Source organism: Prionailurus bengalensis, chromosome A3 (assembly GCF_016509475.1).
Source record: "Prionailurus bengalensis isolate Pbe53 chromosome A3, Fcat_Pben_1.1_paternal_pri, whole genome shotgun sequence".
Lineage (NCBI taxonomy): Eukaryota > Metazoa > Chordata > Mammalia > Carnivora > Felidae > Prionailurus > Prionailurus bengalensis.
In genome coordinates, this window is record NC_057354.1 from 955356 (window position 1) to 976558 (window position 21203).

The following is a 21203-nucleotide window of genomic DNA, read 5'->3' on the forward strand; positions in this document are numbered from 1 at the left end:
GAAGCACTAAAGACGCTGTGTGAGCCCCGTGCTCGGCCCCTCACCCGGCTCGAGTCAGCAGAGAGCCTCGAGGAGGCCACACAGGACCCAGGGCTTCGTCTGTCCTGCCGTGTCCCAGCTGTGACCGTGGACAGGCCTCAGCAACCTCGATGGTGAGGCAGGAATAAAGCTCTGGCCAGCCTCATCCCCACTCTCCCCTGCACAGGTGAGACTGGGGCCTCCAACGACCACAGGACCTTGTTTCTTGTCACTGCCCCTTCGTGGCGGGTGGGGTCCCAGGCCACCCTCCTCAGATGGTTGTGAGAGGAGGGGGGGACAGGTGGGGGGTGTGGAGGGTCAGCTGTCACACAAGGGCAGGCCTACCTGAGAGGGAGCCATCTGGGCTGAGGGCGGGGCAGGCTGCTGGGAGGTAACAAGGAGTCGGTCAGGGCCAGGCTGGCACGAGGCCCCACCCCACCTGGGGAGCGCCCTGCCCTGAAGTCCACAGATGCCCTAGAGATGCTGGTCTTCAGTCTGTGGTCTCCACGCCTCAGGGAAGGATGGACATGATGTCCCGCTCCCTCGGGGACCTCACTTCCACCCCCTGCAAGACAGCATGCACCCAGGGGTGCTCCCACTGGGCACCAAACCCTGAGGGTACTGGCCACCCGATGTGCCCCAGGTGGCAGGGCCAGGGAGACGGACACACCAACCTGGGGACACCTCAACTGGGGGACATGCCAACCTGGGGACAGGCTGACCTGGGGACATGCCGACCTGGGGACACGACTGGGGGACATGCCAACCTGGGGACAGGCTGACCTGGGGACATGCCGACTTGGGGTCATGCCGACCTGGGGACACCTCGACCTGGGGACACGCTGACCCAGGGACACACCGGCCAGGTCCCTGGCTGTGCAGGGTTCCTCCGCTGCCAGGGGCACAGTGGGTGCTTAGAAGTTGTTCACGAGCCAGTAAAGGCACCACTGAGTAGGGAGACCCCCATCCCCAGAGGCATTCAAGCCAAAACTAGATGGCCCTACGGAGGGGACACAGAGGGAGACTGGAGTGGCCCAGCTGAGTGGCCTCAGTGGGCCCTCTGCTCTGCAGTGTGTGACCCGGTGTCCTCAGCTGGTCCTGCCTGTGGGTGGCCATCCCCCAGGGCCGACTGAGGCCACATCCCCGTACTCCGTGCATCGAGGGAGGCCAGCCCGGGCCCCTCGCCTGCCCTGTCTATGAGGTACAGCCAGCTTGCCCGGGACTCCTGCCGGGCTGGACGCTGCCTGCACCCCCAGACGCAGAGATGGGACAATTACGAGCCCGTTCCCCAGCTTTGAGCATTGCTGGCAAGGTTCCAACCAGGAGCCCCCAGCCACATCAGCCTGCATGCGTTGCATTGACCGGCATGGTCCTAACCCCTGGGTTGGTGTTTGTGCTGTCCAATGGGGGCAGGTTCCATGAGAACCCTGATTGCCCTTCTGTTAGTTTGGCAGTGTTCGGCACAGCCTGGGGCAGGACTCCAGCAAGGAGGCCCACGGGTTCTAGGCTCCCAGGGGCCTGGCTGGGTGTGAGGGTCTGAGGTCTTGGCTGGGGCCTGGCTGGGTGTGAGGGTCGGGGGCCTGGCTGAGGCCTGGCTGGGTCTGGGGTCCTGGCTGGGGCCTGGCTGGGTGTGAGGGTCGGGGGCCTGGCTGAGGCCTGGCTGGGTCTGGGGTCCTGGCTGGGGCCTGGCTGGGTGTGAGGGTCTGGGGCCTGGCTGGGTCTGGGGTCCTGGCTGGGGCCTGGCTGGGTGTGAGGGTCGGGGGCCTGGCTGAGGCCTGGCTGGGTCTGGGGTCCTGGCTGGGGCCTGGCTGGGTGTGAGGGTCTGGGGCCTGGCTGGGTCTGGGGTCTTGGCTGGGGCCTGGCTGGGCGTGAGGGTTGGGGGCCTGGCTGGGGCCTGGCTGGGTCTGGGGTCCTGGCTGAGGCCTGGTTGGATGTGAGGGTCGGGGGCCTGGCTGGGGCCTGGCTGGGGCCTGGCTGGGTCTGGGGTCCTGGCTGGGGCCTGGCTGGGTGTGAGGGTCTGGGGCCTGGCTGGGTCTGGGGTCTTGGCTGGGGCCTGGCTGGGCTGAGGGTCTGGGGCCTGGCTGGGTCTGGGGTCCTGGCTGGGGCCTGGCTGGGTGTGAGGGTCGGGGGCCCGACTGGGGCCTGGGGGTCTTGGTGCCCACTCACCCGTGTGGCCTGTGGCAGACACAGTCCTGCTCTCCCCCGCTCCATAGACTGCGGAGACCAGGACCCTGTACTTGCTGGCCGCCAGCAGGTTGGGGAGCGTCACGTGATTGCTGAGTCCTGGAACAGAGATCTGGGGTGGGGCGGGGGGGAGGGGGGGACACGGTCACCTAAGCTGCCCCCTCTGGAGCGTCTCTGCTCTCGCTTGTCTGCATCCGTCATAGAGGGGCGACCGCCCTCAACACACAGGGCGGCTGTGTCTCCCCCGGGACCCGGGGGCGCTCGATGGGCCGTGGCCTCCCTGTTCGGCTGAGACCCACCGACTTCTCGGGCCCCGAGCCCGAGGCTGGCGCATAGGTGAGCCGGTAGTGGAGGACGTGGCCGCTTGGAGGTGTCCAGCTGACTTGCAGGCTGTCGGGTGACTTGGACGCCAGGGCCAGGTCAGAGGGCGGGCTCCGGTGCGCTGTGAGGCAGGCGCCACCCTGGGGGCTCAGGCCGGGGCTGGAGGATGGCCGGCATGCCCCGCGGGGGTCTGTCCCTGCTCCCCCCGCCCCCACCCTCCCACCACGTCCTGCGGCGCAGACGGGACCACTGGGCACCGGGTCAGCTCCAGGACAGTCCTGAGCACTCTGTCATACCAGGTAACCCGAAACTTTGGCTGCCCCTGAACACCTGCCTGGAGGGCTCGGGGGAGCCCGTGGACCCAAGTGGTCAGGCCAGAGGGTTGGGGGACTCAGGGAGCTGCCGGTCAATGGCTCTGGAGCTCAAGGCCCTGGACCCCTGGAGCTGGGAGGGTCCAGGGTCCCTCTGGGCTGCTCCTGCTCCTTGCACGGCTGGGGGGCAGAGCGGCGGTCACCTACGGGGGGTGTAGCGGAGGGACACCGGGTCGCTGCGGGCCCCATCCCTGTAGTAGGCCAGGATGGTGATCTCATACTCCAAGTGGCTTTGTAGGCCAGGCAGGACTGCCGCGTCCCGGTGCCCTGGGACAGAGATCTGTGGAGAGGAGGGACAGGCGTCCGTCCCACGAAGAGGTGTCCTCTCCCTGGGGCTCGGCTCACAGGCCGCGGGCAGGCAGCCGTCCCCGGGACAAAGCACGAGGGCCTGAGCCCTCCCGGAGCCCGGCTTTGGGAGATGGTCCTCCTCTCCCCGGCCCACACCTCGTGGGCCTTCCCGTCTCCCAGGGGCGTCCACTTGATCTGGTACACAAGGACGCCGGAAGCCGCGGCGGCCGTCCACTGCAGTCGAACCTCGTCCCCAGGGAGCTCTGTCACCGAGAGCTGGCTCGGGCTGGGGACTTTCCCTGGAAGACGGGGCGGGGAGACTGAGGCTGGGGGGACGGGGCCTGGAGAAGCAGATGCCGTGAGGAGGTGGCCTCCGCACCCCTGCCCCTCAAGACTCATCAGAAACATCCTAACGCACCCGGGAAGGAGATTTCACCGATGCAGGACCACGCTTGGGGGTGACTGCCCCATGGGGGGCAGAGGGGATCCCCAGACCCCACCCAGCAGCCATGCCCACATTTTCCCCCTTTGCCCAGGACCCGGCTGCAGGCTGGGCATGAGCCCTGGTTCTAGAGGTGCCCGGAGTCGTGCCCTCGAGGGCCCTACACCCCGTCGTCACACCTGTCCAGGCACGTGTGCCCCCGGCTCAGCACCGCGCAGGGCAGCTATGTGTTGCTGTGAACCATCCGTCGGGTGGAGGTGTAGAGCGGCCTGGGGGCCCCAGGCAACCGCAGCCCACTCACGCGTAGTCAGGCGGCCGGTCAGCACGGAGGAACTGCCCCCGGGGTAGAGGCAGGTGACGCGGACAGAATACGCCGTGGAGGAGGACAGAGGGCCCACGGTGGCCGAGGTGGCGTTGCCGGGAGCCTCCACCTGTGAGGCACGTGGGTGGAGGCCTGGAGCCAACTGCCCCTGCCAGGGAGGAGACCCCGGCCTGGGACCTGCCAGCGGGACGGCCCATGACGGCCCCGAGTGGGGGAGTGAGTGTGCACTGGGAGTGGGGAGCCCAGCACACGTGGGGCCTCCCGGGGCCTCCCCTCCCCCCGCCCCCCCACCCCTAGAGAGTCCAGCCAGCCTGTCAGGACAGCACGAACCCTGCACACCTCGTCACGGGAGTCATTTAGGTGTATGGGTCCAATTCCTGGCCTCCCACCGGTCTCCCCCCACCCCTGCAGAGTGGCCCCCAGGTGGACATGGTCCGTGCCGCTCCTCAGCAGGCCAAGGCTGGCGCCCGGGGGCCCAGCAACACCCAACAACTGTGAATGTGGGGGTGGAGGTGCTGAGGGTGCTGGGCCCCCCCCACCCTGTTCACCTCATTCCCGCTGGACACCACGCCCCCCAAGGGCCCCCGGGCAGGAGCTGCTCTCACCTCCCCTGAATGGCTGCCGTCACTGGAGGCAAAGCTGATCCTGAACAGACGCACGGGCTTCGAGACGCCCTCCCAGGAAACACGGGCTGAGTCGTGACTCACATCCGAGAAGCTGAGGTGTCCGGGGGGCGCGAGGGTGGCTGCAGAGCACGTCGAGGCCTCAGGGACCAGCCAGCACCATGTCCCCAAGTGTATCGGGGTGGGTGGGCAGGGGCTAGGGCTGCTGGGGCCACCAGAGGGGTCTGCGGTCCCCCACCTGGTGGAAGGCTGGGGGGAGCCAGAGTGGGGCATTTGCCCGGTGGACGGGCACTCACAGGTCCTGGCGCGGATGCCCCGAGCCTCACTGGCCTCGGCCCCTTGCAGGCTCTGTACCCAGACATCATAGTCCCTGCCGGGCTCCAGGCCGTCCAGCAGCACCTCGGGCTGCCCCACCCGCACCTGCGGGGACGTGGTGCTCATGCTGGCCCTTGCCCGCCACCCTCCCCACCCCACCTGCCCCCAGCCCCGGGCACCCTCCTCCGCCTCCCCTTCCGGCTGGCCTCGAACCTCTCTCCCCTCCTCTTGGCTCTTGGCGGAGGCCGACAGGCACCGCACCAGGTACCGTGTGGCCCCGGCCGACGGCTGCCAGGTGAGGCGGATGGTCCTGGGTGTCACTGCGGCCAGGGCCAGCGCCTGGGGCGGAGGCAGAGGCGCTGGGGGAAGGCAGAAAGGAAGAGAGCAGCACTTTCCAGGAAGCGCGCACGCGAAAAGGAGGCCCTCGCTAGAATAACCGCGGGGCTGGGTCAGCGCAGACCTTGCGAAGGGGCCGCTGGAGGCAGGTGGGAAGAAAGGCCCACAGACCCACATTTCACTTGGGGCCGAGTCTCCAGCTCACAGCTCTGGGGAATCACAGCCGCCTGGTGTGTTTCTGTTTAAGGCTACCTGCCCTGAGGGTGGGGAGGCCAGGGCCCCTAGGTTAGCAACCCCTTAAAGACGCCCTGCGCTGAATGGTCCCACCGACACAGAAGGTCCAGAAATGGCCAATCCATGGAGGCAGAAAGCAGACTGGAGTCACCAGGAGCTGGGGGACTGGGGGCAACGGCCAGGGGCACACAGCTTCTTGCAGGTGAGGACAACGTTCTACAGTGGACTGTGGTGACCCTCAGGGGCCAGACCAACAACCTGAGGACATGTGATTCGTTTCCCAATAGAGCTGTTAAAGGGGGCTCATGGCCGGCCAGGTAGGACGGGAGCTCCGTAAAAGGTTTGAGCAGCTCAGAAGAAGACACTGAGGGTCAGAGAGGCCCAGAGACTGGGCTGAGGCTGGGCCTGCCCATGGCATCGCCCTTGCTGGTATGAGGCTCCAAGGGGAGGCTGCAGGTAGGGTAGCCCCCGAGCCCCAAGCCCGGCCGGCTCCACCCCACCCACCTGTGGTCACGAGGCGCCTCAGGCCCTCTCCGAACCCAGCCCGGAGGACAGGGAGCACAGACACCAAGTACTGCGTGCCGGCCGTCAGGTTGTGAAGCTCCGTGGACGAGGCGGGCCCCTCCACCACAACCTACAACAGGAGCCTCAGTGGAGCCGGGGGTGGGCGCAGGGGGTGGGCACAGGGGGCACAGGGGGTAGGCGCAGGAGGCGCACGCAGGGGGCGCAGGGGGTGGGTGTAGGGGGTGGGAGCAGGGGGTGCAGGGCAGGGGATGGCCACAGGGGGTAGGCGCAGGGGGCGCACGCAGGGGGCGGGTGTAGGGGGTGCGGCGGGTGCAGGGCAGGGAGACAGTCAGCTCCGGTGGGGGCTGTGGTCAGTCCTCGCTTCCCACACGGCTGCACCCCCGGCCCCGGCCACCGGGCGGCCATCAAAGCACCCCACGCGCTCCACCTTCTGCCCCCGGCCACCCGAGCCTGCCCTCGGGGCTCCGGCTCCGTGGCCGCTGCGGGTCTGGCGGGACCACCCTTGCCATGCTTTCTCCGTGATGGCCGTGTCACGTGTGGCCCTGACCGGAGCCACGTCTCACCTCCTTGGGGGCGCCACCCCTGGAAGGCTGCCACACGATCCGATACTTGAGGGGCGGCTGGGGGGCCGGAGTCCAGGACAGGTGGACGCTGGAGGAGGTCACCTGGGTCACGACCAGGCTGGTGGGAGTGAAGAGGGTGTCCGGGGAGGAGGGGCTGCCCGCTGTCGATGTAACTGTGGGACAGGGGGGAGAGTGGCCAACAGCCCAGCGGGCAGCCTGCGTTACCCGCTCCCCCTGCCCTCCCCGGCAGGCCCTTCCGGGAGGGGCAGGTGTCGTCCTGGCTGCAGACACCCTCAGAGCCCCGAGACCCGAGGAGGGAGGGAGCGCAGGGCGTACCCCGGAGGGGCCGCAACCGCCCTGCCCCTTGGCCCGAAGCGGGCGGGCAGGGCCGGGCAGGGCTGCAGCCAGCCAGGGGGGCCCTGCCCTGCCACCACCACCCGCCGCTCACCCGGGGCCCTGCTCCTGCCCTGGACCTTGTGGCAGACGAGGCGGCTGAGCAAGCCGGCCAAGGTGCCCAGCTGGGGAAAGTCCTGCACGTTGTGGACGGTGATGTCCAGCGGCCGGGACGCCAGGAGCTGTAACTCGGCCTCGTCCGCGTTCTTCACGCCTGTTCACAGGGTACGGCGGTGAGGACGCCCCGGCCCCGCCCACCCGGCGCCGTTGCCCCATCTTACAGCCGAGACCGCCGGGCCCCTGGCCTGAGTCGCCCCGCAGTCCGAGGGGCCTTCCCAAGCCCCGTACCCAAGATCCTGCGGGCCCCAGAGCCGGGTCACCTGCCAGGCCCCCCCGAGAGACCGCAGCTGGGCGCTGCTGCGGGTGGGGCTGGACCCCCGGAGGCCCCTTGCGGGCTGTGCCCTGCTTGCCTGGGTCTCTATGGGGTCTGGGGCCGGGAGGGAGGCCAGCGTGCTTTCCTCAGAGTCCCACAAACCCCCAGACCTTCCCGTGAACCTGGGGCCTGGGACACACCTGCCTGAGGGGGGCTGGGGCACCAAGGAGGCCCACTGCCCCCAGGAGCCCCCCGCACCCGCAGTTCCTTTCTCGAGGGACAGAGGTGATAACTGACCGGTGGCGTGAGCAGAACAAGGTCGCTGGGGGTGCTGGGCGCCCGTGGAGCCCAGAGCACGGAGCGCACGCGGCGGGGCAGGTGCCCACAGGGGGTGCAAACCGGGAGCCCCACGTCTGCACGCCCCCTTGAGCGCCCACGGTGCGCAGCTCCTCGAGCAGGGACTGTCCTCCCTGTGGCACGGGCGCCATGAGACCTCCAGCCCGGGTGGACAAGTAGGGGTGCAAACTGACCCTGCGGCCGGGGCTGCCACGCCGTGAGAACCCCAGCAGGGGGCCAGGGGCCACTCACCCACAGCAAAGATGTCAACACCCAGGTCCTTGAGGGCACGGCCAGCGGCACGGGCGTCATCTTGGGACTTGCCGTCCGTCACCAGAATCACCACCGTGGCCGCCTCTGGACGGGGCCCCGCCCCCGGCCGCAGGTTCTGCTCCAGCACGTGTGACAGGGCCAGGCCTTGGGCACAGCGGTGGTAAAGGGCATGCGGCCCCAGGCGCCCCTCCTGGTGCCCTCCCTGCCCGGTGCCACCCCACCGGCCGCTGACCCCAGCACAGTGCCCGCTGAGTCAGTCCTGGCCCCTCCAGGGGGAGGGGCACCCAGAGGCAGGGACCACCCCCTTCCCTCAAAGCACCGCGAGCCCCAGGGTCTGCCCGTGGGAGACGGCAACCCCCGTTTTCATCACAGGTCAGCAAGGAGAGATTTGCTTTTTACAAAGGTGTGACTCAGGCTCAGTGCCCACATAGCACTTGGGTGGATCAGCGTGCAAGTTTCCAAATCTGGGAGGCTGACCCGCGGGACGGAGACCCGAAAACAGAAACCCCCGGGGTGGGGCCGCCGGGGGCCCAGGCAGACCTGTGAACGTGTTTCCCCCTCTGTAGCGGAGGCTGCGGACAGCGGCCAGCACGTCCTCCTTGGCGCCGAAGGTGCTGAGATCCCACTCAGTCTGGGGGTCTCCACTGTACTGAGTCAGGCCTGCAGCGGGGGCAGGGCGGGTGAGCGGAGGCCCCACGCGCAGCCTCGCCAGGATGCCAGGGAGGCCCCCGTGTTCCACACTGAGAGGTCACCAGAACGTGCCCCGAGGAGCCAGCTGTCCCACCTGCCCCTGTGGGGACCTCCCCCCAACCTGGCTGTCCCACCTGCCCCTGTGGGGACCTCCCCCCTGCCTTGTTGTCCCACATGCCCCTGTGGGGATGCCCCTGCCTGGCCTGGTGGGGTCAGCCTGTCAGCTACGGGTGAGACCCACTGGTGGGGCTTTCCTGTTTCCCCAAGAGGCTCTGGGCCTCTGCCCTGACTTCCAGTTCCTTTGCGCTGGGCGTCCCCCGCATGCTGGTAGGACTTGTGGGGACACCCGGGGGGGGGCAGGGCCACGAGGCAGGCAAGGGGCCGGTACCCACCGACTTGGACTTTATCCGGCCCGATGTCAAAGGGCTCGATGACGCTGGCCAGGAAATCTTTGACCTGCTGGAAGTGGCTGTGGCCGATACTCCAGGACCCGTCCACCAGGAAGATCATGTCCACAGGTGTAGGGGGTGTGCAGCGGAACTGGGGGCTGGCTGGGGGGGAGGGTGGGTGGCGAGGAGTTGGGCCAGGCCCACAACACCACAGGGCTACCCCCCCAGCTGCTCCGGGCCAGCTCCAGCCCCCCAGGATCTCCTTCCCTGGGGCCGAGGGAGAGGGAGGGGCCATGGGGCTCTGGCTGGAGTGAGGGGGGTGACCAAGTCCCTATGTGAACGTTGGTCCCTGTGTTGGCCCCCGGAGCACCCCCAGAGAGGGTTAGCGAGACGCCCGGGTGCTCGGGCGGCCTCGGCAGTGCCGGTCCCCCTGTGCAGTTGTCCACGTGGGGGCGGGCCAAGGGGGTGCCCACTGGGGCGGGTGGGGGTCAGCATGGCTGGCAGCTCTGGGCTGAGGTCTCACTGGCTTGTCCCATGACCTAGGAGCTCTCTGGAGATGACGGAGCCACTGCCCGGGTCGGGGGCTTCCTGAGAGTCCGCACAGACAAGTCCACCGGGCTGAGCGCCCAACCCCCCACCCCGTGACAGACCCCTCGTGAAGACTCGCAGGTAGGGGAAGTGCAAGGAGACCCCCCTCTAATGGGGGACACGGTCCCACCTACAGGGCCTCACGGGCCCACCAAAAATGCCCCAGCTGTCTGCCCTGCCCTGGGTCACACGGGAGCAGCCACCTGGGAGCAGGCAGGGGCCGGCGCCCTGGTTGCTTACCTGGCTTCTCGGTCTTTCCCTCAGGGGCCCTGGGGTGGCTCTGCCTCTCCAGGTCTTTGGTGGGCTGAGAAGGGGCCTTGCCCCCGGGGCCCCTGGGCGGGTGCTGCTCCTCACCGAGCAGTCCTGGGGGGACACAGCTGTGTGTCAGCTCTTACCCACCGCACGTGGGCAGGAAGCAAGGCACACTGGGGCCCATGTGCACCCCCAGCGGTGACCTGTGCCCCCTGATCTGCGTGAAGCCAGGAGAGCGGCCGGCACGCTCCAGGTCAAGCTGGAATGTGGGGTCCCCCGGGAGGAAGCGCCCCGCCCCATGAACAGAGCCCGGCAGAGGCGGAAGGTTGCTCCCTCCCCCAGCGACTTACCCTCATCCCACCTGGAGCTGCCAAGAGTGGGCGGGTCTTGGCTCGGGGACGAGGCGACTGGGGGCTCCGGGGCTGGGCTCCCCACATGGGAGGGCGTGGGCTCCGGGGCTGCCCCCAGGGGCCTCTTCAGCTCCTCTACTGCAGAGAGGGACGAGGGGCTGTCAGGACCGCCCCCCAGGTGGGAGCAGAGCCCGGGGGCTACCAGGGAGCCACAGCTCCAGCCAGAGCAGGGCCAGGGTCCCACTCCTCCCCATGCGCAGGCTCTGCGGCTGGGCTCCAGGGGCGGGGTGACGGACTTACTCACAAACTCCCTCTGAGCCAGCAGGGTGGTCCCTGAGCCAGTAAGCCGGAAGATCTGTGCGGTGTAGCCCTTGGAGGGGCTCAGGCCCCCCACCGTGGCCTTGGGGGCCTTCGTGGTCAGCATCACATCCTGCTCCGCGTCCCCTGGGGTGGGGAGAGAACAGGGAGGGGGGAGGTCTTTGCTCCTCTCTGTGAGGTCTGATGGGAGGGACTGCACTCTGGGGAACGAACTGAAAGGGAATGCCTGTCCGTGGCTCCGTGACAGCAACACGTCCGTGTCCTTGACGAGGACTTACCCTCCATGACTTATGCACACGTCCTCCGGGCGCCCAGCACAGCGTCCTCGGGGGCACCTTGAGGACGTGAACATGGGGGCACACGGAGAGAGGAAGACGGGGGAGTCGGGGCCCCCGCTCTGCCCTCAGCACTGTGGTTGGACCGCATGGTGCCAGCCCGTAAACACCTCCGTGGGTCTGAGGCCGAGGCTGAGTTTCAAGCATGAAAAACAAGCAAAATCCCAAAGGGGACGCGGCTGTCTGCTCAGAGGAGACACTGAAGCGGGTGTCAGGGGGCGCCGGGCACCTGTCCCATCTCCTGTGCCAGGCAGGGGAAGGGGTAGGAAGGGCCGGCACCCCTGCAGGTGGAGAGAAGGCCGACTCTGCCCTGCTGTGTGGCCAGTCTGCACTGGGGGCGCGCGAAATCCAAGGAGTCGCGGAACTGCCGCTGTCGTAATTAGGAGCCACTTTGTCAGGCATTCACTGTGTGTGCGTCACATTCATCAAGTTGCGTGATTTTCACAAACCCACTGCCCCCACTTTGTAGGAGGGAAAACCGAGGCCCCAAGGACCAAGCCACATAGTCACTTAATGGTGGAATCGGCATTTAACCCCGTCTGTCGGATGCCAAGCCCACCTGCACAGATGTGTGATTAGCGAGCAGTCGATGGGGGGATTCACGTGTGCATGTGTGCACGTGCGTGCGGGCGTGGACACACACACACACACACACCCCCTGCCCTGGCCCGGTGCTCACGCCACACAACAGGGCCTCGGGGATTCTGGACTCCTGGCTTCTTGGGATCAGCTCTGCTCACGCTCACCCCCTCCCAAAGGCTGCTGTTTCTCTCCTCCAACCCCTCTCGGGTCCCACCGCCTGCCCCTCACCCCCACCCCACTGGCGATGCAGCTGGCTTCACGTAGCCAGGGCCTCACACACGCTAGGTCCTAATCCCGCATCCCCACAAACTCTTACAGGCCTGTCATCGTTAAAAGAAGCCAAGTATTTTGCGAAGGTGGAGCACTGAACAGATCGCAGGCGAGCAGCTCTGACGTGTGAGCTCAGTAAGCGCTGACCGAGGTGGCCGTCGCTCTCGGCTTTACTGCAGGGCACCTGCCCACCTGTCCGCCCAGGCGCGTAGACCACGGGCATCGGCGGACTTGGTAGACCACACGACCCTCCGTCCGTAAGAGCTAGAAGAACTAGATGGAGGATTTTCAAAGAAGCTGCTTGCCGAGAGCTGCTGAGGCCACGATCCAAAACCCAGAGCAGGGATGCAGCCGCTAGGGCGCCCCTACAGCAGGCCTGGCCGGGGCCGTGCTACAGGCTGAGTGCTGGCATCCCCCCAAAATCCACACATTGACCTCCTGCCCCCTAAGGTGACCGTGTTGGGAGGTGAGGCCACGGCGAGATGAGTGGTTGTGAAGGTGGAGCCCCTGTGATGCGGTCAGTGCCCCTCTGAAGAAGCCCCAGGAGTGGGCACAGAGACAGGACAGCTGTCTGTAAACCAGGAAGAGGGTCCTTACCAAGAACCCATCGGTGCCAACACCCTGACCTCAGATGTCCAGCCCCCCAAACTGTAGGGACGGAATGTTGTTTAGGCTGCCCAGTCTGGAGTGCTTTGTCAGAACAGCCTGAATTGGCAATGCAGGGAGTCTGGAAGAGAGGCCATGAGGACAAAGGTTATGGGGGCTTAAGAAGCAAGAATAGGAAGTCTGGGCTGGAAGTGAACTCTTGGCCCATGCCCTCTCCCCGAGTTTTTGGGTTGAAACCATAAAGGTCTACCCTTAAGAGCAAGGGTTAACGGGAATAGACCAGCCCTTGAAGGGACTGGAGCCCAGCTTCAAATACTTCCAACCTCTAAAATTTAACAAAGATTACCCCAAACTGCTAGTTCCCATTGCCTCTGTCAGAAACATAATTTTTTTCTTTTTTTTTTTAAATTGTTTTAAATGTGTATTTATTTGTGAGACAGAGAGAGACAGAGCATGAATGGGGGAGGGTCAAAGAGAGAGGAGACACAGAATCCGAGGCAGGCTCCAGGCTCTGAGCTGTCAGCACAGAGCCCGACGCGGGGCTTGAACTCACAGACCGTGAGATCATGACCTGAGCCGAAGTTGGACGATGAACCGACTGAGCCACTCGGGCACCCCACAATTTTTTTTTTCTGGAGGAAGACAATGTTACATAAGGTCATAAATTATTTCTGTAAGCTTTCACAACGGCTGGTACTCAATGCAACATAACCAGGTGTACAAGGAGCAAGAGGAAGTGATAGAAAGTTAAGAGAAACAACAGACAATAGGAAGAGACCACTGATTTTTCTGGACAAGTTATGGGGCTTTTAAATAATTATGCAAACTAGTTTGAAGATTTAGGGATAAGCCTATGAAGTTAGGTGTCAAACTAGAAACAGTAAAAAAGAAATTCGAATGTAAAAACCAAATGGATATTTTCCAAATGGAAATTCTAGGATGGAAAAACAAAAACTTGAAGTTAGGAATTCTAAAAATGACTTAACAGCTTCTTACGCACAAACGAAGAGATGAATAGTGGAGTATAGGTCAGAATAAAAACACAACATTAAGAACGGAGAAATAAAAGAATTAAAAATACAGAAGAAAATAAGAGGCACAGATACAGGAGAGGGCCCACATGTGTGATGAGAGTCTCACAGAGAGAAAAGACAGCAAACAGGGCACAAGTGATATTTGCATAGACTTGGCTAAAGAATTCTCCAAAATTGTACGACAGTAAGACCCAGACCCAACAAGCCCCATGAATCTGCAGCGAGGTTAGAAGAGACCCACACCAAGAACATCAGATTGAGTGTGCTCAAAATTAAACAGAGGGAAAAATCAGAAGGCAGTCAGGAGGAAGGAAAGCGAGGAATCACCTCTCACGGGGCAATAATCCGGCTGGTAGCTGAATTCTCGAGAAAACCCAATAAAAGCCAGAAGACGGTAAAAGGATTCTTCCAAGTACCGAAAGAAAGTGCCCACTCCAAATTCTATACCCAGCAACAGTATCTTTCAAGAACAGAGAATGAAGACATTTTCAGGCAAACAACAAAACAAAAGCCCAGAGAATTTGCATCTGGCAGAACTGTACCGCAGGAAACGCCAAGGAGTATTTTCAGGCAGGAAAAAAAAAAAAAAAAAATCCCAGATTGGAAGACTCTGGAAGGAATAAAGGGAAGGGGTGTACATGTGAGTTGTTCTAAATGAACATCACGTCAACTACAGTGATTAAAATGTGCTCTGAGATTTAATATAGATACAGAATTAATGTGCATAGAGAGGGGATGAATGTGGCCGCGATGATCAGAGGCCTTGTCTCTACCGGGGGAAAGGCGGTGTAGCGGCCAAGTACAGGACTTGCTGACAAGTTAATGTCCTTGCTGGTGGTCGTCTCCAGGGTGATCGCCACATGAACAAAGGAACCATAGCTACCAAGATGATGGGGACACGGAATCATAATGAAAAGTGTTCAATAATCTCATACCTACTGATCAATCCTAACTTCACAAAAAAAGAGACACCAGACACTGTGTACCTCCATTTGTGGCACAGTAGAAACTGCATCGAATCACTTACAAGAATTTCTGCCAACAAAATATAACCAGATTGGAATCTGACCAACTTCTGGGGCAGAAGTGCCAGTCTACAGGGGATACAGGGAGAGAGGAATGGTGTGCGTGGCACCATGGAGATTTGTTTGGGGTGCCTGGGTGGCTCAGTCGGTTGAGCGTCCGACTTCGGCTCGGGTCATGATCTCACAGCTCGTGAGTTCAAGCCCTGCGTCGGGCTCTGTGCTGACAGCTCAGAGCCTGGACCCTGCTTCGGATTCTGTGTCTCCCTCTCTCTCTGTCCCTCCCCCGAGCACACTCTTTCCCTCTTTCTTTTTCTCTCTCTCCCTCTCTTTCAAAAAATAAACATTAAAAAAAGTTTAGGGGCGCCTCAGTGGTTTGGTCGGTTGAGTGTCCAACTTTGGCTCAGGTCATGATTTCACAATTTATAGGTTCGAGCCCCACGTCGGGCTCTGTGCTGGCAGCTTGGAGCCTGGAGACTGCTTCTGATTCTGTGTCTCCCTCTCTCTCCACCCAACCCCTGCTTGTGCTCTCTGTCTTTCAAAAATGAATAAACATAAAAAAAAAAAATAGAAAATATTTGAAAAACAGGATGAGCAGCCTTGGCTTAATTAAAATATTAGAAAACTACCCCCAAGTCAGAAAGGGGTCATTCTTGGGAGCACAGACAGATTGGAGCCAGGGGAGGGGCCTGAGTGGGCTGGGGGAGCCCCGTCCCCCTCCGGGGCGTGCCACTTCCTGCAATTACACACTCAGGGTTGGTGTCAAATCTCAGTTTTTGAAGTTTTTAAGACCAGCGGCCAACATCACGCTGGGGGTGCTCTGTGGCTGTACCTTCGCAGGGCTCTTGGCCCCCCTCCTGCAAAATGTCCGTTAGGTAGGCGTGCAGAATTCTGGAGGGGAAGCTTGAGGACAGACTCGTTTCTTCGAGAGACACTGGTTGACCCCTTCTGGGTGTGCCGGATGTGGGGACACAGCGGCGGGACCTTTAAAGGCTCTTCTCCCGCCACGTTCCCCATGCCGGTGGGGCAGACACACACGGGTGTGGGACGACGGGCAGGGCACTGGCACCCCTCCCAGGGGTACCTTACCTGCCATGGGCTTCACCTGCACCAGGTAGCCAAGGCTGCTCCCCTCCGACTCCGACCACTTCATCTGCAGCCGGTCCTCAGGCAGCACCGCCAGCCTCAGGCGGCCGCTCTCTGGGGAGACAGCACCAGGTGGTCAGGGCTGACCCGAGGACAGCACCAGAGAGTTTGTGCCCCCTAAAGCCTCCGCCCCAGGTGCCTTGGCCCCACTGGGGACAACTTGAGAACCCGAGGCCCCATCTGGGGCTGAGAGGGACCACCTGCTAGAGCCAAGGAGGGAGGCCTGGCCGGCCCTGCCGAACGGGGCCCAGGCCAGCACCTAGGATTGGCGGGAACAGCCTGGTTGGCATCCCCAGCGTGGAGCCCATGTGGTGGCTGCTGCCCTGGGGCCCGGAGCTGCCTGATTCCCCCATCCCCACCCCCCAGAGTCCACATAGCCCTGGAGGGGAGCTGCGGCCGTCCTGGGAGGAGGAGGGTGGTGGAGGACGGGCCCTAGGACACAGACTGGCCTCCCGGGGAAGCTTCCGGGAGCTCTGTGGCAGGAATGGCTATTTTTGGAAAATAGGGACAGAGATGGGCCTCTTCTGGATGCCCCTACTGAGAGATGGGGTGTGGGGAGCAGGGCAGGGGTTGGGGGGGTCCCAAGGCAGACACAATGACCAGTGGTTCAGAGTGGGAAACAGCTGGGCTGGGCCCCCGGATGGGCCAGGCTGCTCGCTGGGAGCACCAGGGAACGTCTGATGGGGCAGCCATAAAAAGCCATTTGTGAGCAGGGCCCCCCCCACCCCCCAGCTCCTGCTCATGAAAGGCTTCTGTGTCTTGCTGGGCCGCTGACACCCTGGGGGAGGCATCCCAGATGCCTTTGGGGTCTGCATGTCAGGAGCCGTGGTGGGGCACAGGGCGGACAGCGGGGGGCCTGTCCCCTCACCAGGGCCATCTCCGGGGAAGACAGCCCAGACATGTGGGCCCCCACCCACCTTGGCCTCCTAGGGGCCGGGAGACCATCTATCATACTGAATGAGTCCTGACCTCAAGGTCTGTGGGCTCACAAGTGACTTGGCCCCACCTTGGGGTGGTCCTGTCAGAGCCACGGGGACCCGGGACACGACCCAGCGGCAGTTGCCAATGTGCAACCAGAACTAAGGAGACGTGCCACAAAAGAGTGGCTGGCGGACTCCACACCAGGTGTGGCCACGCGTGTGCCCCGCTGCCGTGACCGTGTCAACAGAGACCACGAGTCAGACGCAAGGGGACTTGGGCAGTAATCCGGGCAGTGACGTGTGGCCTCCTGCCCTCCCTCGACTCGGGGGAGCCCTCTCGGCGGGGGGCACAGCCGGGGCGCTGGCGGCCAGACACCGGCCCTCCCAGAATCTGTCCAAACCAGCACCCCGCGCGGGGAACACGGCAAGGAAGTCCGTCCGGCCCCGCAGCCGTGTCCCTTTCGGGGTCACGTCACTCCCCCAAAACACGTCACTCCCACAGGGAAACACTGTAAATGCCCAAGAGGAAGCGATCGGACTGAAAAGGCCCCTGGCTAGACGCGGTGCAGCGGCCACAGGCGCTGGCCACGCGGGTGCCGAGGACAGAGGCAGGCCGGCCCTGCCCTCTCCCAGTGCCTGCAACTGCCAGAAGCAGGCGGCAGACGGCAGAGAACGGTGCTCTCCTCCGGGGGGACAGGAGGCAAAGGGGGCTCCGCTTTCTACTCCAGATTTGTGCCGTCTGGAAACTTTCTGCTGAGGAGGCGTCCTGAGTAACGCAAAACAAAACACGACTGTAGGAACTGGATGCAAAACGTGTAAATGCGATAAAAACAAACGAGAAAACAACAGCATCCCCGGGCTGGGCCGGAAGACGGCAAGGCCAAAGGGCCAGCAAAAAGCGGAGGGCGACGCTTTGGGCAGAGGAGCACAGGTGGCCCCCGGCGTCCCGTCTTTCCTCAAGAGCACGACCTCGGCCTGGGACGACGGCTCCCAGGGAGGGTCAGGAGCAGGAGGCAGAGCAGTGGGGCCTGTGCCCTGGGCGGGTGTGGCCTGGGCTGGGGTTGGGCGCTGACTGGGGCCACCTTCCCAGGAAGCACCCCCGCCACGTCCTTACCTCGTCTCTGGCCGAGTCCCACGGCAACACCCAGCCACAGCCAGAGGCAGACCCCGAGGTGGGGGCACACAAGGGCACTCGTGGCGCACCGCCTGTGGGAGACGAGGTCGTGGACCATCTTCCGTCCGTCCAATCACTCCTGGCCACCCCAAGTGCAGTGATCTGGGGAGTCCTACACCCCACAACCGCCCACACCCTGCCCACAGCAGACCGGTGTCCTGCATGACCTCTGGGGAGAGGTCAGCCGCCCTGCCCCAACCCGCCCCCAGGTGCATCTGGCCATCACAGCCTCTGCTCCTACCTTCCACCCCCAGGACACCCTCACAGGGGGGCCTGGGTCCTGACTGCTGGCCCGGTCCCTCTCTCGTCATTAGAACAGACTGCTCCCAGGGCCAAGGGGCCTGGGGAGGGAGCTGAGGCCAGGTGGGGGCAGCCTATGGTGTCAGGGTGGGGACTGGGGCCCCAGACTGAGCACAGCCCCTAGGATCTCGTAGGGCCCCTCGGCCAGCCCCAGGACCAGCTTCTCAGCAGGAAGTACAGGTCCTTGGAGGTGGGGAGGGGCCGCCGTCCCATCCGCGGCTGCACACAGCCTGGGGACTGCCTCTGCTGACAGTGCAGAGGGGACACACAGCACAGAACCTCAGGACCCCCGCCAGTCCAGCCACACCCAGGGGAGGTGGGAGCCAGGACCGTCTCATGGAACTGCCCAGCTTATGGGCGTCCTCGGGGCCGCGGAGGGCCAGAGGGCAACGCACGGGCCATCTGGACGCTCCAGGTCCCGGGACCTGCCTGATCCACATCCTGAAGCCAGACCCCTCCGCCCCCGAGAAGCCTGACCGGATCCAGTGGGACTCCTTCCAGGAGCACAGAGGTCACGGCTGTGAACAGGAACCCTCTGGACAGTCTGCCCTCCCTGCCCCAGGACTTGTTGAAAAGGCAAGGTCGTCCTCACATCACAGACCCAGCAGATCGCCGGTGGCCCTCCTCATCCCCTCAGCCCCCAGGACCACAGGTGAGTCACCAACCTCCTCCTGGGTGCGGGTGGCATCGCTCGGTCGGTCCCTGTGCACTCACATCCACTCTGGTCCCGCTGCAGCCACGAGGGGCCGGGGCTTATGAAGGCCCCTTTCCTCAAGACGTCACTGCCTCGGCCCAGCCCCCACCCCCCACCCCCCCTCCCCCCGCCTCCTCCTCTCCCCAGGCTCTCCGCCCTTCCCATCTACAGCCCAAGATGGGGGTACAGAGTCCCAGTGCGTAGGACCGCATCGCCGCAGGGCAGGGGTCTCTCGGGGGTGGGAGAGGGTGCCCCAGCCAAATGCCTTTATTCCTCATTCCACAGGGTCTGCCCCAAAGAGGGGCTCACGGGGGAGGCACCTCAGGGACACGGCCACCACGTGTGGTCTGAGCCCCAGGCTAGGGGTGACGGGCGTAGGTACCTCCGGCAGGCTAGCAGGGTGGGGACGTATCAGCCTCCACTTCCTCCCTGCTCCTCCTCAACGGGCCCCAGCGCCCAGGCCCATGCCCACACTGGCCCCTTCCCAGAAACCTCTGCTGCCCCACTGGCCTCGCAACAGCCCTTCCCGGTCTGCAAGGGCCAGCCCGGTGTGGCCCCGCCCATGTGGGCAGCCCCAGGCCCAATGCTTGGGCAGGGACGCTGACCAGACCGGACCCCGCCCCAGCCCCACCCGACTCGGAATCACCCCACCAAAGAGCCGATGGGTGAGCAGAGCTGACTAGCAGTTGGTCACCAGGGGCTGGCAGCCGCTCTGGGTCCAGCTTCCCGAGACAGAAGCACTTTGGCGGGTGGGCACAGCCTGGGGCTCTCGGGTGGGGAGGCCAGAATCTGAGACCTGGTACTCACTGCAAGCTGGGAGCATTTGGGGGGGCGAAGGTCAGGGGCTGGGTGCTGCTGGGGGGGGGGGGCCCTTACCCAAGACCCATGGGGGCTTATCCCCTCCCCGGACTCCTGGCCACAGGGAAGACCCTGCAGGACCAGCCAGCGCCCCTGCCTCACGCCTGCCGGTCTACCAGCCCCAAACCCGGGAACACTGCGGGGGGTGGGGGCCCACGGTCTCAGGTCTGGGCCAGGAAACCGGGGCGGCTCTGTCCCAGGTGGCCGAGTGTCCCTCCCCCAGTCCTGGCTGCACGGTGGGCCCAGCTGCACAGTCAGTGCTCCTGTGGCCGGGACGGGCCTCAGACCCTGGGCCACACGAGCTCTCGGACATAGCCAGGGAGCGCCTGTGCCCAAGGACCCGAGCCGGACAGCGGGACGCTGTGGTGCGGAAAGACGCAGCACCCGGGAGGTGGCCCTGCCCGGTCCTGGGACCCACACCCCAGCCAAGCCTCGCACGCCTCAGTGGGGCCCAGCAGCCACGGACAGCCATGCCCCGGGCCTACCGTGTCTGTCCGTGGCTCACAGGTGCTCAGGACACACGTCTGCACTCACACGCACCCACCAAGGCGCCACCTGCACGCGCACAAGCCAGTCGGCTCCTTGGTGCCCTTCGCTGGACCCTGTCCGCCCCTCACCCAGTGCCTGCCCATCACCTGTGATGCCCCTGAATCCCCCGAACCAGTTAGCAGCATCGGGGCCGCCCAGGACCCCAAGAGGACGGGACAGTACAGTACCGGGTGCTGGCCCCTGGCTGAGCAGGGCCCCATCGCCCTTCCAGAAACAGCACAGCAGCCTGCCCGCGGGCTGGCACGTCGCCCCCATCACGGGCCCTCGCTCCGGCGTGCACAGGTCCTCCCCCAGTCCTGGCCTCAGGGGAAACTGGCCCTCGGCACGGAGAAGCCTCCTGCGTGGCCCCCGACATCACCCTCGGGGCTGCGGGGGCCGGGCCGCCCCTGACCACACCCGTTGGCTCAGACACAGCAGACACGCCAGAGGGCAGGGCCCCCACCGCCCAGTCATCCCCACCCAGACGGCCCCCGGGAAGGCCCTGGCTCTGGGTGTGAGGGGTCAGGGCCCGCCGGGCGGCTGAACTGGGCCACAGCAGAGGTGGACTTGTGTGAGGGCTTGGCCGGCAGGGCGCGCAGAATGCCACGGTCGTGGGGAAGGCCAGAGGGAAGGGAGCTGAGGGGGTTGGCCTTCGCGTGCGCCCGCCCGTCCGTCCTGGCGTCCGGCGAGGGGTCTGGGGCCGAGATGGCGGAGCCAACCGGGAAGCATCGACTGGCGGTGGTCCTACCAGTCCCTGGTCAGCCTGGCGTCCCGCAGCCGGGGTCTGGGTGGGACCCCTCACAGGCAGCCAGGGGAGCAGAGGGCGGCTTCGCAGCCTCTGGCCCTGTCTCTCACCAGGCTGGCCCGAGGGGGAGACGGCTGGCCACCAGCACAGGTTGGGGAGGCCCACGGGGATTCAGCCAAGAACTGCCCCAGGACTGCCCCGTGCCCCCTGGGCCCCACCCAGACCTGCCTTCCCGCTTGGCACCCACTGTCTTCTGCCCCGGACAGGATGGCCCACGGGAGACCACCCAGGAAGAAAGCTCCGGTTCTGGAAACTCCACTCAGCATCCCCCGGCTGGGCCTCCCTCTGGCCCCACTTCCCCTGTCAGGGGACTTCAGACCATTTCTGCCCAGAGCCAGGCAAGCTGCCACGGGCCCCGGGTCCCAGGCAGACACCCACTGGAGACCTCTCTGCCCCCCCCGGGAGGTGTCCCACCTGCACCTCCA

General features: G+C 64.5%; 1 protein-coding gene across 1 annotated transcript in view; it reads right to left on the reverse strand.

The window, feature by feature from the left end:
• Positions 1-21203, reverse strand: part of COL20A1 (collagen type XX alpha 1 chain) — a 31362-nt gene extending 10159 nt beyond the window's left edge. The window contains exons 1-19 of the mRNA XM_043553482.1: positions 17534-21203; positions 15443-15553; positions 10487-10630; positions 10208-10324; positions 9000-9158; positions 8458-8577; positions 7897-8061; positions 6991-7149; positions 6543-6703; positions 5959-6088; positions 5098-5243; positions 4866-4989; positions 4552-4691; positions 3926-4055; positions 3339-3481; positions 3042-3174; positions 2502-2644; positions 2185-2314; positions 364-399 (exon numbers count right to left, since the gene is read on the reverse strand). Of these exons, the coding sequence (XP_043409417.1) occupies positions 364-399; positions 2185-2314; positions 2502-2644; positions 3042-3174; positions 3339-3481; positions 3926-4055; positions 4552-4691; positions 4866-4989; positions 5098-5243; positions 5959-6088; positions 6543-6703; positions 6991-7149; positions 7897-8061; positions 8458-8577; positions 9000-9158; positions 10208-10324; positions 10487-10630; positions 15443-15553; positions 17534-17651 (2509 nt within the window). The 5' untranslated portion in view covers positions 17652-21203. The remainder of the gene's footprint in view (positions 1-363; positions 400-2184; positions 2315-2501; positions 2645-3041; positions 3175-3338; positions 3482-3925; positions 4056-4551; positions 4692-4865; positions 4990-5097; positions 5244-5958; positions 6089-6542; positions 6704-6990; positions 7150-7896; positions 8062-8457; positions 8578-8999; positions 9159-10207; positions 10325-10486; positions 10631-15442; positions 15554-17533) is intronic.